This window comes from Onychostoma macrolepis, chromosome 20 (assembly GCF_012432095.1).
Source record: "Onychostoma macrolepis isolate SWU-2019 chromosome 20, ASM1243209v1, whole genome shotgun sequence".
In the NCBI taxonomy this organism is placed as follows: Eukaryota; Metazoa; Chordata; class Actinopteri; order Cypriniformes; family Cyprinidae; genus Onychostoma; species Onychostoma macrolepis.
Genome location: NC_081174.1, coordinates 18,593,422 through 18,608,638, shown reverse-complemented (window position 1 = coordinate 18,608,638; position 15,217 = coordinate 18,593,422). Strand labels below are relative to the sequence as shown.

Here is a 15,217-nt window from a genome sequence, read left to right as displayed (position 1 = left end):
CAATGCCTGCATGTTATTGGTCAAACTACTTTTCAGTCATTACCTTCAGCAAGCATGAAAACAGGAAAACAAAGCCAAAACAAATCCTGGCAAGGACGTGTCCGGGAAAAATGGCACGTATAGTCACCCTAGTGTAAATCGACCCACCTGATTTGCGCGTCTTAAATTTATTTTGTATATTTATTATTTATTATAACATATTTATTATTTTGAGCACTAATAAAATATTTAATTACTCTGGAATAAATTCTTACTATTGTTATCATCATTATTATTATTAATGCTAAACATTGATAATTGGGCACTCATTTTTTAAATTTTGTGAAGACACCCTTTTAGTCATTTTTAGTCATATTTGTTTAATAATGGAAACCGTGAATTTACAACAGTATATAACACTTAACACGCACTGCAAAGCCATTTCCATTGCCATGTGAATTTGCATGTTTATCCTGAGCTGGTCATTGGTCCCTGTCTAATTCTGGAGCATCCGACTCCAATGACCATGCTCAGGCCACTATGTCATCCCAACAAGTGTTTCTCAGCTAAGGCCCAGTGGACGTCCAGCATCCAACAAATTTAACCCAGTTGTGCAGCATCTGATCCTAATGAAGTCATGTAGCACAGTAGCAGTAGTTTCTTTTTAAGTTTCAAGATTGGATTTAAAGTGGCTTCACAGGGCCTGAACAGAGAGACATTGATCTTGATTACATTTAAGTGTGTCTTTGTGTAAAATAACTGCATGTCTAATTTGAATACAGAGCCTCTTGCTGCAAGATCATGAAGCAAACTATTGGAGTCATAATGCTGAAAATGACTGTAATGAAACTAAATTGCATAAAGTGTCAAATGTGTTTATTTCCTATGTTTATTTTCATAGCAGGTAGAACAGCTTTTAGTGTTTTAATTATTATTTTTTTTTTTGGTGTATTTGATGTAATGGTTTGATTGTAATACTGTGGAAGTTATTTGTTTCGGGCTGTGCATCATTGAGAATTGAGAATTTAGCTCCTAAATTTTAACTGAAGTTGAACAGGAAGCGGAACTGTAATTGTAATTTGAATTTAAGGAAGTAGAATTAAATTGAATTAATTAAAAGGAATGCATAGTAGTTTTTCATTGTTTCAGTATGAATTACCCATAAACAAGTTATCATACATGCAGTGTATGAGATATTTACAGAAACATTAGATAATGATCATTTTTAATGTATGCTTTATTTTCCAGACTGCTGTAATTTATCTCTTCAAACAGTTTACAAGACTTAAAAGTGATATGCTATTAATATTTTTTTGTGTGATGGCTACTTTTGAATTTCTTTGTATTGCAATTCAGTAATTTCCTTTACTTGTAATTCCAATTCATCATCCTATAGGACATGGCCAACTGAATTCAAATTCACACTTAATTGAAAGGGAGCCAATTCTTATATTCTGAATTTAGCCCAGCCTTGGTAATAGTAAGGTAGACGAGCATGGTTTGAGTGAAAGGGTGATTGCAGTGTCAGAATATGTTAGTGTATCATCATTTGGTTTATAAACAGATTTAAATGTCAGCAGTCATAGAAACCAAGGTCTATAAAGTTAGACTTCTGATTATAGCAAATAATCAGGGGACAAACAGAGTTAAAGAGAAGAAGAAAGCTGGTGATCAACGGATTATGGGTAATGCTGTCTTTATAACTTCAGTGGCTCTTCCTGCAGAAAACTCCCATGACTGTGGTAGAGGAAGAAGAGGAAGAAGAAGCTGAAGTTCAGCCAGACCCTCTTCATCAGCTCATCCTTCACTTCAGTCACAATGCTCTGACAGAGAGAAGGTGTCATTTTCATATATAAGTACATAAAAGTACTTATATATACTTACTTATTCTAAAACAGATAAACAACTGACTTTTTTTGTTGTTTTTTTGTAGTTTCCTAGAAGATGATCCTCTCTACATTGCATATGCTGACATGATGGCAAAGGTCAGTGTTGTATTTAATCAAATTAATCCTTCCAATTTATATTGTGAATGTTTTAAAGAGTTTCCACTGAATCGTTATTTTAATTTACAGAGCTGTGCCGAGAATGAGGAAGAAGAAGAAGAAGAGGAGGGAAAAGAAAAAACGTTTGAGGTATTAAATTCCTGGATTTTAATTGAATAATCTTAATGTTTCACGATCTGTAAGCAGTGTAAATTTCAATGCTTTTGTCATCTCTCTCACAGGAAAAAGAAATGGAGAAGCAGAAGATTCTGTACCAGCAGGCCAGACTTCACGCCCGTGGAGCTGCTGAGATGGTGCTGCAGATGATCAGTGCCAGTAAAGGTACACGTCTCTATTTCTGCCCTTTTGCTCTCTCTAAAGTCTTCATTTATTGGATTTCCTAAAGCAGCATTTGTTTGATTGCAGGCCGACTTGGGCCTATGGTGACTGGCACCCTTAAACTGGGCATTTCTATCCTAAATGGAGGCAACGTTCTTGTCCAGCAGGTAAAGAACTTGACTGGGCAGAAGGTAGTTTTGTCTCACAGAGGATACTGAGCTCAGAAATTGTTAATGCTTTATAATTCTTTAGAAAATGCTGGATTATTTGAAGGAAAAACGAGATGCGGGCTTCTTTAAAAGTTTATCTGGACTTATGATGTCTTGCAGGTGGGTGTGAACATAGTTTTGCGCTTATTATCCATTTTGCCCTACAGTGATTATTAATTTTGACCATGTCTTTGGCAGTGTGCTGGATTTAAATGCATTTGAAAGGCAAAATAAGGCAGAGAGTCTTGGAATGGTGACTGAAGAGGGGTCATGTAAGCCAATAAGCTTTATTCTTCTCTGTCTGCACTTTTTGATGAGTACTGTGATTAATTAGTTAACAACATCTGCATTATATCTCTCCTGCCATTATACTACAAAACACAAGTTTTGTGTTTGTATACAGAGTATATTAGCTTCTTTTTAGTACCGTACAGCAGTAACGGCAGTAATATCAGTTTTGGTTCTTCCTTTGGCTTGAATTGCTGCACCCTGATAACTTTGCGAAGTGCACTGTTAATAATGTGTGTACATGGATTCACTGCAACAGTGGAAGTTGCAGTATTCTCCTCATGCATTGTCAAATGTCTATGGGATGCCATTAACTATAAATGTTTTATTGTCCAGTAATTAAAGGGCTTCATCTTCAAAGGTGAAATGAAGGACCACAGTGGTGTGATTATGCTATGCACAACAACTTTAGACAAAGCAATACAATAATTAGGACACTCATAACAATGTAAAATATCTAAAGATGAATATATGTTACTGAAGGTATTTCTGACAGGGTTGAGGTAAATGTTTTAGGGGGTTTTTTTCTTCACTGTTTGGTTTGCTTGATTTACCCCCAAATAATAATAAATAATAATTTTGCTAAATGAGTTTCTGACAGCGCTGAGGTGAATGTGAGCTTTTTTCCAATCTTTTGGTTTGTCCGATTAACCCCAAAAAGAAAAGAAGAAATTGGATTGGGACAAATACTGTAATCTGTCCAGATGTTTTATTTTGATTTTTTTTTTTTGCACTGTTCATTATTCTGATTATTCTCAGTAGATTGTAATTACTGTAACACAGTAATGAGAATCATCCCATCCAATTTTTTATTAAAATTAAATTAGACACAATATTTTTAGCCTTACTTTAATGAGAAGGTATTTTATACAACTTTATATAAATTCTATTTTTTACTCTTTTGATTTTGGGGTGAAATACAACCCAGATGTATACAACCCAGATATATTCTTGAAAGGCTTGGTGAGTTTTACCTACATTAATAACTTTTATTAGCCATATTGCTGAATTTGATGGGATCAGATATCATATGAAAGGCAATAGACATCAAGTATGATACAGAATATGACTAAAACCACTGCATTGGAATAATACTAACACCTTCTTTAACTACTGATTTTGCAGCATACTCACACACGACTAAACAAATAAAGCCTTGTCCAGTCCCAGTGAATAATATGATGTATATGTGTTACACAGTATGTGGTCCTGCTTTAATTTCATTGTTATGGATTTGCATCTAAATAAAAACCAGAGGTCTTACATTCCATGAAACACATCTGAACTCTGTCTGTCAACATCTGTAACTGCATGTCCATCCTCTCACTAAAGTTCAATGACTCTTCTTATTTCTTTCTGAAGTTCAGTCTTTCACCATTTGCTTATGTCTGCTCTCTTTGTTTGTTTTCCATCATTTTATTCTGGATTGCAGTCAACGTGAGAGAGCGGGGTAAATATAGTTTAGCTACTCATTTCGCAATGCTGTACACTGGCATGTTCTACCCCACCATTTGTCAGAAACTTTCCTCTTCTCTGCTACTGGTGATATAAATGCACTACTCTTCATGGCTGGCTTGTAAAGACTAATGCATGCTGGCACAGAATTAAGACAGAACTAAGACTAAAACCAGGCTCATTTACCTAGCCTAACTTTACTAAACTAGTTCACTAAATGGGAAGATTTTGACTTCCGTGTGAACATTACAAATCATCTGTACTCATACAGTGTTGAAAAAAATTGAAACATGTTCAAAGAGGTGTACACTCAGCTAAAGATTATACCCCAGCTACAAAATGAGCAAAGAGCTTTGACATGCTGTGAATTTCACAAAGCTGGTTTCTCACTTGACTAACTTTCACAAGTATGACTTTGTGTACAATATGATACAGCATTTTATGTGTGCAGTATTAAATCATTAAAATCATATCAAGTATTTCCAACATATACTTTTTACACCATTCTTGTGAAAGTTACCTCGCTAACCCAGCTTTTTGAAATTTCTGTCATTTCTGTGTATTAATCGACAAGCTTTTCTTTTTTCCAGTCAGTTCTTGGGATGCAGTTGCGAGCCTGCAATCTAAAGCTCTTCATCCTAAGTGAAGCAAGCTCCCAAAAAAAATGTTCTAGTCACCAGCTTGCTTGAGACTGATGTAAATTTGTCATCTAGTTTGGCTTTAAAAATATGGCCCAGAAATAATTGCAATTCTCTGTTTTAATGTTTTAAGGTTCAAAAGTACTACAAAATGATGACTTTACAAAGGATCTATTCAGGTTTTTGCAACTTCTATGTGAGGGGCACAATAACGGTAAGACTAAAAAAACGGTATATATTTTTTCTATGTAATGCTACTTTTTAAAACTAAATACAAATGTTAACTAATTGTACTTTTAATCATATTTGTATTATATATTTTTATAACATTTAATAAACACAATGTTCAATACATTGCAGAAAAACAATGATTTTCAAGGCATTGCTAATGAATCAAGAATTAAGATTTCACAGAAAAACTGCCTATTTAACTATGCTTCACTGCCTATTCTTTACTATTTACTGTTTATATGTTAAATTCCCTCAACAGATTTCCAAAACTTCTTGCGGACCCAGACTGGAAACACTACTACAGTCAACATCATCATTAGCACTGTGGACTACCTATTACGCCTACAGGTAACACAAACGAAATACATATGTAGATGTGTTATATAGCTTTGAATTCTCATGAATCTACTCAACTTCAATCCTCTGTAATGGTCGTACTTGTTTTCACCACCAGGAATCTATAAGTGATTTCTACTGGTATTACTCTGGGAAAGATGTCATGGATGAGGCTGGGCAACTTAACTTCTCCAAAGCTTTGGCAGTAGCCAAACAAATCTTTAACTCACTCACTGAGTACATTCAGGTAATGCATATACTCTACACTAGTACACTATATTAGAGTTCAGTGGATGTCTTTGCATAATACTGTGTTTTCTATTTTTAGGGCCCTTGTATTGGGAATCAGCAAAGTTTGGCACACAGCAGGTTGTGGGACGCAGTGGTCGGGTTCCTGCATGTTTTCGCAAACATGCAAATGAAACTGTCACAGGTAACCAATCAGGGCACTGTTAATGTGTAGCAGTTACTAAATATGATGCCTCTCAACATTAAATGTCATTTGTTTCAGGATTCTAGTCAAATCGAGTTATTGAAAGAGCTGATGGATTTGCAGAAAGATATGGTGGTCATGATGTTATCCCTTCTGGAGGGTGAGAGTTTTTTTTTCAAACACCATAATGAACTAGTAAGAGACTAGCAATGGTTAATGCATCAACTGCATGTTACAGGTAATGTGGTGAATGGAACTATTGGTAAGCAGATGGTTGACACATTAGTTGAGTCCTCCAGCAATGTGGAAATGATCCTCAAGTTCTTCGACATGTTCCTCAAACTGAAGGACCTCACTACATCTGATAACTTCAAGGAGTACGACCCAGACTGCAAAGGCGTTATATCCAAGAAGGAGTTCCATAAGTCTATGGATAGCCAAAAGCAATACACACAGTCTGAGATTGAGTTTCTTCTCTCCTGTGTGGAGGCAGATGAAAATGACATGTTCAACTACAAGGAGTTTGTGGAACGCTTCCACGAACCAGCAAAGGACATCGGCTTCAACGTAGCTGTGCTCCTTACTAACCTATCAGAACACATGCCTCATGACTCACGCCTGTCCACATTCTTAGACCTGGCTGAAAGCGTTCTCAGTTACTTTGAGCCGTACCTGGGCCGTATTGAGATCATGGGGGGTGGCAAAAGGATTGAGAGGGTTTACTTTGAGATCAGCGAGTCTAGCAGAACCCAGTGGGAAAAACCTCAGGTCAAAGAGTCCAAACGGCAGTTCATTTTCGATGTGGTCAACGAAGGTGGTGAGAGTGAAAAGATGGAGTTATTTGTGAACTTCTGTGAGGACACCATCTTTGAGATGCAATTGGCCTCTCAGATCTCCGAGCCAGACGCTGCAGAACCACATGAGGAGGATGAAGAAGAGGAGTTGCACAGTCTGCTTGAAGGATTGTCTGAGGAGGAAGACGCACCTCTTGAGTCCGCCTCGGCCTTCACAGCAGCCTGCTCCTCTGTGAAGAAGAGCATGTCTGATTTCCGTAAAATGCTGACATTTAAGAGTATGAAAAAACAGTTTAAGAAATTCAGGAAATTGACCATCAGGGAAATGATCACGGGGTTCTTCTCCTTCTTCTGGATGCTCTTCACCGGGTTCTTCAAAGGCATTTTCGGCATCATTTTTGGGTTCTTCCATATTATTTGGTCCTCCATGTTTGGTGGGGGTCTTGTGGAGGGTGCTAAAAACATGAAAGTGACAGATATCTTGGGTAACATGCCTGATCCAACACAGTTTGGGATCCATGGTGATGTAATGGAAGCAGAAAAAACAGAGAGCAGTGAGTTGGTGGTGTCGGCAGATATGGTGCAGATGACCAGTGCTGGTGCTGAAAAGCTGGAGGCGGATACGGTCATGGATCTACTTAATCCAGCTGTGAAGAAGGAGGGGAAGCATGGGGCAGAACCTGGTCTGGGTGATGTCTGTGAAGTCCTGACAGAGTCTAGCGCCCCTGTTGAGAAAAAGAAGAGCCAGGTATCTACAGACCTTAGTCTGTGTAGACGCTGTATTGAATTTTATGTGAATGAAAATGAGGCTGCGAGGCATAGACTTGCAGTTTTACAATGGCATTTAAGGCCCTAGATCACATGTATTTTTCACAACCAATACAATTATTTTATGGAGTATTTGTAAAAGTTTGTGAAAGTGAACTGAATATTTTTTTTTTTTGATAGATGTTTCAACAGCTGAGCAGGCATGTTTTTAAAGAACAGTACAATTCATTGAACACCCTGTACTTCTATTCCTTACAGCCTTGTTTTCATCTCTCTCAAAACATAAATATAATGCTTCCTTCACTAAGGTCTGTTATTTGAATCAAACATGTGATACACAGCAGTGTTTCTTGTAATTTGTAAATTTGACAAAGAATATTGTTTTTTATTGCACAGAAAGTAGCAGCAGAGAAGCCAGAATCCGAGCCAGAGAAAGCTGAGTAAGTTGATTAATTAGATGTTGTCTGATCATTTCCTTATCAAAATGTTCTGACACTGCAATGTTTTTTAGCACTGAGAATCAGGAGAAAGAAGACAAGGCTAAAGAGGAAACGCCTGAGGAACCAGCAGCAGCAAAACCAGCTCCAAAAGCCAAACGTGGCTCAGCAAAGGAAGAAGCTCCAGCATTCATGGCCAGCTTCTTTGCAGGGCTTGAAGTCTTCAAAGCCAAAATGCTGGTAAGAAAAGCTTGAGTCGCATTTTTAGTTAAACTTTGTCCTGCAGGGAATTTTGTTTAAGTGGCAAAGATGAAACATTAACATTTAGCTCTTCTCTGTAGAACTGCCTGGCTCGCAATTTCTACAACCTTCGTCTTCTGGCTTTGTTTATGGCCTTCGCCATCAACTTCATCCTGCTCTTCTACAAGGTGTTTTGCAGATAACTTTTCTATTAACATTAAATGTGCTCATGAATATGAAAGTCGACATCAAATTAATAAATAATCACCTATTTGGTTTATTATATAGTTGTTCTCTAACACTTTTAAATATTGCTGCGCTCTAAAGGTGACTGGAGAATTTGATGATGAGGAAGAGGAGGAGGGATCCTGGGGTGGTGAAGAGGAGGAAGATGACGAAGATGATGAAGGAATGGAGTACTTCATTCTTCAGGAGAGCACTGGCTACATGGCACCCACATTGATGTCCTTGGCTGTACTGCACACGATCATCTCCTTACTCTGTGTCGTTGGATATTACTGCCTTAAGGTTTATCCCGATTCCTCTCGTTTGGTTACATTCATCAGGATTCAGAATATGTCAAAGCCAGATGCTGCACAACAGTGTCGATCATGTAATCTTGTTTTCTCCTTGCTGTAGGTTCCTTTAGTCGTGTTCAAGCGGGAGAAGGAGATCGCTAGGAAGCTTGAGTTTGATGGTTTGTATATTACCGAGCAGCCGTCAGATGATGACATCAAAGGACAGTGGGATCGTTTGGTCATTGCAACTCCGTAAGAAACACTTTAGACATTCTCTTTTGTTCAGTGCCTTACATTGCATTTACATTATAATATTTGAATATTATTATATTATAATATAACAATCATCAGTACCATAGCACTACTACTGTTCAAAAGTTGTTGTTTTTTTAGCTTTTTCTGCCTTTTTATGCCTTTATTGGATAGGACAGTACAAATTAGACAGGAAAGCATGGGGCAGACAGAGAGAAACAGGATCAGCAAAGGACCTTGAGCCGGGAATCAAACTGGGGTCTATAGAAACATTTCTTATTATTATCAATGTTGAAAACATCTGTGCTGCTTAATATTTTTGTGGAAACCATGATACATTTTTTACAATTATTTTAGAATTCTTTAATGAATAGAAAGTTCAAAAGAACAAATCTTTTGTAACATTATAAATATATTGTCACTATTTATCAATTTAATGTGTCCTTGTTGAAAAAAAAAAAAAAAAAAAAAACTTGCTGACCCCAAACCTTTACAAATATTTGTGTATGTACATGACATGAAATATTTTACAAAGTTGATATGCTGTACTATAATTTACAATAAATATGCATATCAAAGTTTTTCATAGCTAAAAAATACACACTGCAAAACAATTTTAAACAGTATTAAAAAAATTATTTTAAAAGTATAATTCATGTTACTTTCATGATTTCATATTAATTGAGAAACTACAATGAATATTAGGAAATGTATAAATTGTATTTGTCACACTACTAATAATAAGTTTTATTTATATAGCACCTTTCCAGGGCTCACAAGGGTAGATGATGATGACAAACAATAGTTAGTAGAAACAATAAAAGAACATTATATAGACAGGACAGCATACAGCAAAATAGAATCAAGCACAATGAAATACTAAACAACTTATGGATGATAACATTCAGAAAATAAGCGAGTTTTGAGTAATGATTTAAATTCAGATATATTATTAACACAACAGAGTAAGCGAGGGAGAGAATTACAGAGTTTAGGTGCAACAACACTGAATGATCTGCCCCCCATTAAAGAGAGGCGATGCCGAGGGACAACGAGAAGGCCAGAGTCCGAAGATCGTAGTGAGCGAGCCAGGGTGTAGGGGAGAAGCAGGTTACAAAGATAGGGGGGAGCCAAGCCGTGCAATGATTTAAAAGTGAGCAGGAGAATAACGAGTTGAGCTCAAGTAGCAGAAGTATAGACAGAGAACCAGAGTCACCAGAAAGTAGTAGATCATTCACTACCTTTACAAGTGCAGTTTCAGTACTATGGAGTGGGCGAAAACCAGATTGAAAGGGGTCAAAGAGATCATTTTCGATTAGAAAAGACTGAAGCTGGGAGGCGATTCTACTTTCCAGTAATTTAGCAATGAATGGTAAATTTGAAATAGGACGGTAGTTAGCACTGAGGGATCAAGGTTAGGTTTCTTGAGAACAGGGGTGACTGCAGCAGTTTTGAGTGGCAGAGGAAAGAGAAGCATTGATGAAGTGAGAGATAGGTGCAGAAATGAAAGAATGGCAAAGTTTCAGAAGAGAAGTGGGAGCAGGGTCAAGTCGACAGGATAAAGAGTTGGATTTCAAGATTAACTCAGAGACAGAAAATGGAGTAGACAGAGAAAAACAAGACAGGGACTGACCAGATAAATTTGGCAGATAGCTAAGCTTTGTAGCATCATTAGAGAAGCACTGGTGGATGGCATCGGCCTTTTCTATCAAGTAATTCAGGAAGGAACAGCAAAACTCATATGAAGCTAGAGTATCCTGGGGTGGAGGTTTGGTAAGCTTATTTATTGTGTTATAAATAATGCTTTTGGCCTGTTGCATGATTTATTAATTGTAGCAGAGACAAAACTAGAACTACAGGACCATTTAAAAAGAAACAGTGAAGGCAAACATGATTCAAAATGGAAATACTGAAAGTTAATTGTGACCAGTTACAGGACCCAATATATACACTTTCCTTTCAATTGATTTCAATGTCAATTCTATTTCAGTATTAGTTTTAGTTGTAACTACCCACATACTGTTCATTAGTATATCATATCCTATTCATAAAGTAATTGATAAATCAATGCATCAGTCCTTCAGAGCATCCTTTGAGTACTTCCTTACCTGTCTTTCAGGTCCTTCCCTAATAATTACTGGGACAAATTTGTTAAGAGGAAGGTAAGCAAAATCACACAAAACTCGATGGTGCTTGTATTCATTGGACTGTCTGCATATCCAATTTCCACTGTCCTCTGTAGGTCATCAATAAATATGGTGACTTGTACGGGGCCGAGCGCATAGCTGAACTCCTGGGTCTGGATAAGAGTGCTCTGGACTTTGATCCCACTGAAGAGGCCGTGGTGAAGGAGGCCTCCCTGCTGTCCTGGTGAGCTGACGGGACCTGAAACCTTTGGTTTGAAAGAGCATTAAAGCATTCAGTCATGTTTTGGTTTCAATTGCAGGTTGAGCTCAATCGATACAAAGTACCACATCTGGAAAATGGGTGTGGTGCTGACAGACAACGTGAGTACGGCTCAGATTTGAAAACACTTAAGAGGAATATCCTGTATCAGGACAATAACGTTTTGTCTTTCATCTCTAGTCTTACCTCTACCTGATCTGGTACACCATCATGTCTGTTCTGGGACATTACAATAACTTCTTCTTTGCCGCTCATTTGCTGGACATTGCCATGGGCGTCAAGACCTTGAGGACCATCCTCTCTTCTGTGACTCACAATGGCAAACAGGTAAGTCTCATCCAGCAGGGGGTGACTGTAGTACAGCTTTACACCAAGATACTTCTGATCTGATGAAAATACCTTCTCCATCTGAACAGCTGGTGTTGACCGTGGGCCTCCTGGCGGTCGTGGTCTACCTGTACACCGTGGTGGCTTTTAACTTCTTCCGCAAGTTCTACAACAAGAGCGAGGATGAGGACGCACCTGACATGAAGTGTGATGATATGATGACTGTGAGTTTAGCTTTTGTTTTGAAAGGATCCTTGAAGGACATTTAGCATGCTGTTTTTCATCTGGCTGTTCTGGAAGTCATCTTTGACTCACTATTTACTGTCAGGAAATAATCATTTATTCGGTGAGATAATGTGTCAGGTCATATCAAATGCTTATGTGACCTAAATGCTTCTGATAATGACTAGATTGTTTTCATATTATGAGAATACTGTTGTTTGTTTGTCATCAAAAGTACTATTGAATTTTTTTTCACTCTTTTGAAAAGAAATGGGAAATTTTCAAATTTTTTGAGGGAAATATTAAGAGTGCTTTAAAAATTTAGATTTTTACTTTTATATTTCATTATTTAATATACATATGTATCAAACGTTTGAGGTCAGTAAGAATTAGTTTGAAAGAAATTAATCATTTTATGCATTTAATGGTGCATTAAATTGATCAAAAGTGACAGTAAAGACATTTATATTTATAAATAAAATGTACAATAGTTTCTACAAAAGTATTAAGCAGCACAAATGTTTTCAAAATTGATAATAAAAAGTGTTACTTGATCGCCAAATCATCATATCAGAATGATTTCTGAAGGATCACGTGACACTGACAATTCAGCTTTGCCATCACAGGATTACACTACATTTAAAATATATTCAAATAGAAAACAGTTAATTATCAATATCTTTTTACTGTATTTTTGATGGAAGAAATGCAGCCTTGGTGAAAAAGCATCTTACAAACCTCAAACGTTTTAACAGTATTGGTGTATATATAAAAACTAAAACGACTCCCATGACTCCTCAGTGCTACCTGTTCCACATGTACGTGGGTGTGAGAGCTGGCGGTGGCATCGGTGATGAAATCGTGGACCCGGCCGGCGACCCGTACGAGCTCTACCGCATTCTGTTTGACATCACCTTCTTCTTCTTCGTCATCGTCATTCTGCTGGCCATCATTCAGGGTACTGCTTACATTCCTGATCAAACTCTTTATAAGCCACACTGATCTTAAATAGCAACAAAACTAGCTAACCGAACATAATCTCACGGTCAGTACTGTGGACATTCAGAACACCAACATAATGGCGAATGCTTTCATTTTCAAACCAGGTTTGATCATTGATGCCTTCGGTGAGCTGAGAGACCAGCAGGAGCAGGTGAAAGAGGACATGGAGGTGAGCGCTTTCACATGTCCTCCTTGCAAGGTCTAAAAAGAGCACAGTCTGTTATTATTTATTAACTTTTTTATCTTTGGTGTAGACAAAATGCTTCATCTGTGGAATCGGGAATGATTATTTTGACACAACTCCCCATGGCTTTGAGACCCATACCTTACAAGAGCACAATCTGGCCAACTATTTGTGAGTAAACACTGTATATGACATACTGTAACATAAACATCCGATATGCAAAGTAAGACACTTTGCATTGTAATAATGCTTCCTTTATCGACTAGGCACATCTGAATATTCAAATATTCCTTTCTAACAGATTCTTCCTGATGTATCTTATCAACAAAGATGAGACTGAATACACTGGTCAGGTAATCTTCTAATCCAATTAAAACTAGTGCCTTATTTAATCAATATACACTACCTTTAAAAATTTTGGGGTCAGTAAGATTTAAAAAAAATATTTCTGAAAGAATTCTCTTAAGCTCACCAAGGCTACATTTATTTGAGCAAAGATACAGTAATATTGTGAAATATAAATACCACTCAAAATAACTTTTCTATTTATATAGCTTTTAAAATGTAATTTACAGTTTTGCTCATATGTAGAATATGCAAAATGTTGATAACAAAATAAGAGGGACCATGAAAATGTTTTTTTTTTTTTTTTTATTAAGCTTTTTCATATAACAGATGTTTACATATACTCCACAACACAAAATAACTGAAATTCTAAAAATGGCTCAAAAGTTTACATGCCCTTGAATCTTAATACTGTTTCATTACCTGGATGGTCCACAACTTATTCAGTTAATGGTGAGCTGATCCAGGACAGCACTAAATAAATGCTAAAAAAAAAAAAAAAAAAGGTCCATCTTTTTTGTTAAAATTATTAGCATGTTTTCACATTCTGCAAGGGGTGTGTAAAATTATGAGTCAAACTGTATTTCTGTGGTAAAACTAAATGTTCAGCAACCATTACTCCAGAAGTCATTGTGATTTGTTGCTCTAGAAACATTTCCTAATATTAATGTTGAAAAAATTCCTTTATTTCTGTGGAAAGATTTTTTCTTAAGATTGATCATCAGAGTTCATTTAAAATACAAGTTTTTTGGTCAAATTATAAATGTCTTTACTGTCATGTTCAATCAAATTAATGCATCCTTGCTGAATTAAAATATTAATTTCCTCTTTAGAAAAATTTGTGACCTTACTTGTGATTTGTAGTGTATACTATTATTGTATATTATTATATTTAATAAATAATATCTTCCAATTATCCTTCTATTCCAGGAGTCGTATGTTTGGAAGATGTATCAGGAGAGATGCTGGGATTTCTTCCCTGCTGGAGACTGTTTCCGGAAGCAAAACGAGGACCAGCTGGGCTAGAGTACATATTGTCCTCAGTCCTAATATGAGAGAACCTATATGAGCTCCTAATATCCACATGGATTTTAGGACCTTGTACAGGTTGGACACAACACCCTAAACTAGCTCTCATCATATGCTGCTCACTAATTCATCCAATCAAAACAACCTCAATCGTTTCTACACCAGAAATGACAGCGACATACTGAGAACTCATTGTGATCGAGCCAAAAATGTGAACTCAAGTGCAACATTGAGAAGAAAAAAAAAAACACAAAGAAAAGAAAAAAAAAAAAAACATGTAGCACACATTGCCAAATTAAGACACAAAGCCATGTTTGATTAAAAATCATGGGAAAATGCCTCATTTGCTTAACTCACAAATGCACACACACTTGTGAGATATGTTAACATATGTATGTTTTTGATGTTGAATGAACGTCTACACAAATATGCACAAGAATACCTTCTTAGTATTCAACGAGTGCCAAACACAATTTCTGCCTGTTTGATTTAAAAACAAAACAAAAAAAAGACTATGAAGAATGTGCAATGCCTTTAAGGACGGTACCCTGACTGGTGGAATGAGAAATATAACGATCATCTGCTTCAGTCCACTAGCTGTTTCTCATACAGAAAAGTGCCTTATGACAACAGACTATGCAAACATTTTGTTCCTGCTCGTATGTTTTGCTATTTGCAGTTTAGTTTAGACTATCGCTGACTCACCTGGGTTAGTAGCTTTGTAGCTTTAGTTGACGTTTGTTCATGAGTAAAGATTACACTGCTTTTTTAACATTTGGTTGAGGTTAAATAACTGAAAT

At 36.7% G+C, this 15,217-nt stretch overlaps 1 protein-coding gene across 6 annotated transcripts in view; it reads left to right on the top strand.

Annotated features, from left to right (window-relative positions):
- Positions 1 to 15,129, top strand: part of ryr3 (ryanodine receptor 3) — a 90,881-nt gene extending 75,752 nt beyond the window's left edge. For 3 of the 6 annotated variants that reach the window (XM_058757102.1, XM_058757100.1, XM_058757099.1), the window contains 29 exons: positions 1,704 to 1,816; positions 1,913 to 1,964; positions 2,055 to 2,114; positions 2,207 to 2,306; positions 2,391 to 2,470; positions 2,556 to 2,632; positions 2,711 to 2,784; positions 4,233 to 4,250; positions 5,027 to 5,107; positions 5,384 to 5,472; positions 5,579 to 5,707; positions 5,789 to 5,893; positions 5,972 to 6,053; positions 6,132 to 7,435; positions 7,852 to 7,895; positions 7,967 to 8,132; positions 8,234 to 8,320; positions 8,460 to 8,660; positions 8,772 to 8,902; positions 11,022 to 11,064; positions 11,145 to 11,272; positions 11,349 to 11,409; positions 11,489 to 11,635; positions 11,725 to 11,859; positions 12,659 to 12,815; positions 12,964 to 13,028; positions 13,114 to 13,214; positions 13,345 to 13,396; positions 14,319 to 15,129. In XM_058757102.1, the coding sequence (XP_058613085.1) occupies positions 1,704 to 1,816; positions 1,913 to 1,964; positions 2,055 to 2,114; positions 2,207 to 2,306; positions 2,391 to 2,470; positions 2,556 to 2,632; positions 2,711 to 2,784; positions 4,233 to 4,250; positions 5,027 to 5,107; positions 5,384 to 5,472; positions 5,579 to 5,707; positions 5,789 to 5,893; positions 5,972 to 6,053; positions 6,132 to 7,435; positions 7,852 to 7,895; positions 7,967 to 8,132; positions 8,234 to 8,320; positions 8,460 to 8,660; positions 8,772 to 8,902; positions 11,022 to 11,064; positions 11,145 to 11,272; positions 11,349 to 11,409; positions 11,489 to 11,635; positions 11,725 to 11,859; positions 12,659 to 12,815; positions 12,964 to 13,028; positions 13,114 to 13,214; positions 13,345 to 13,396; positions 14,319 to 14,414 (3,978 nt within the window). In that variant the 3' untranslated portion in view covers positions 14,415 to 15,129. The remainder of the gene's footprint in view (positions 1 to 1,703; positions 1,817 to 1,912; positions 1,965 to 2,054; positions 2,115 to 2,206; positions 2,307 to 2,390; positions 2,471 to 2,555; positions 2,633 to 2,710; positions 2,785 to 4,232; positions 4,251 to 5,026; positions 5,108 to 5,383; positions 5,473 to 5,578; positions 5,708 to 5,788; positions 5,894 to 5,971; positions 6,054 to 6,131; positions 7,436 to 7,851; positions 7,896 to 7,966; positions 8,133 to 8,233; positions 8,321 to 8,459; positions 8,661 to 8,771; positions 8,903 to 11,021; positions 11,065 to 11,144; positions 11,273 to 11,348; positions 11,410 to 11,488; positions 11,636 to 11,724; positions 11,860 to 12,658; positions 12,816 to 12,963; positions 13,029 to 13,113; positions 13,215 to 13,344; positions 13,397 to 14,318) is intronic. The other 3 variants (XM_058757103.1, XM_058757104.1, XM_058757101.1) reach the window with 1 other exon arrangement.
- The last annotated feature ends 88 nt before the right edge of the window (positions 15,130 to 15,217 follow it).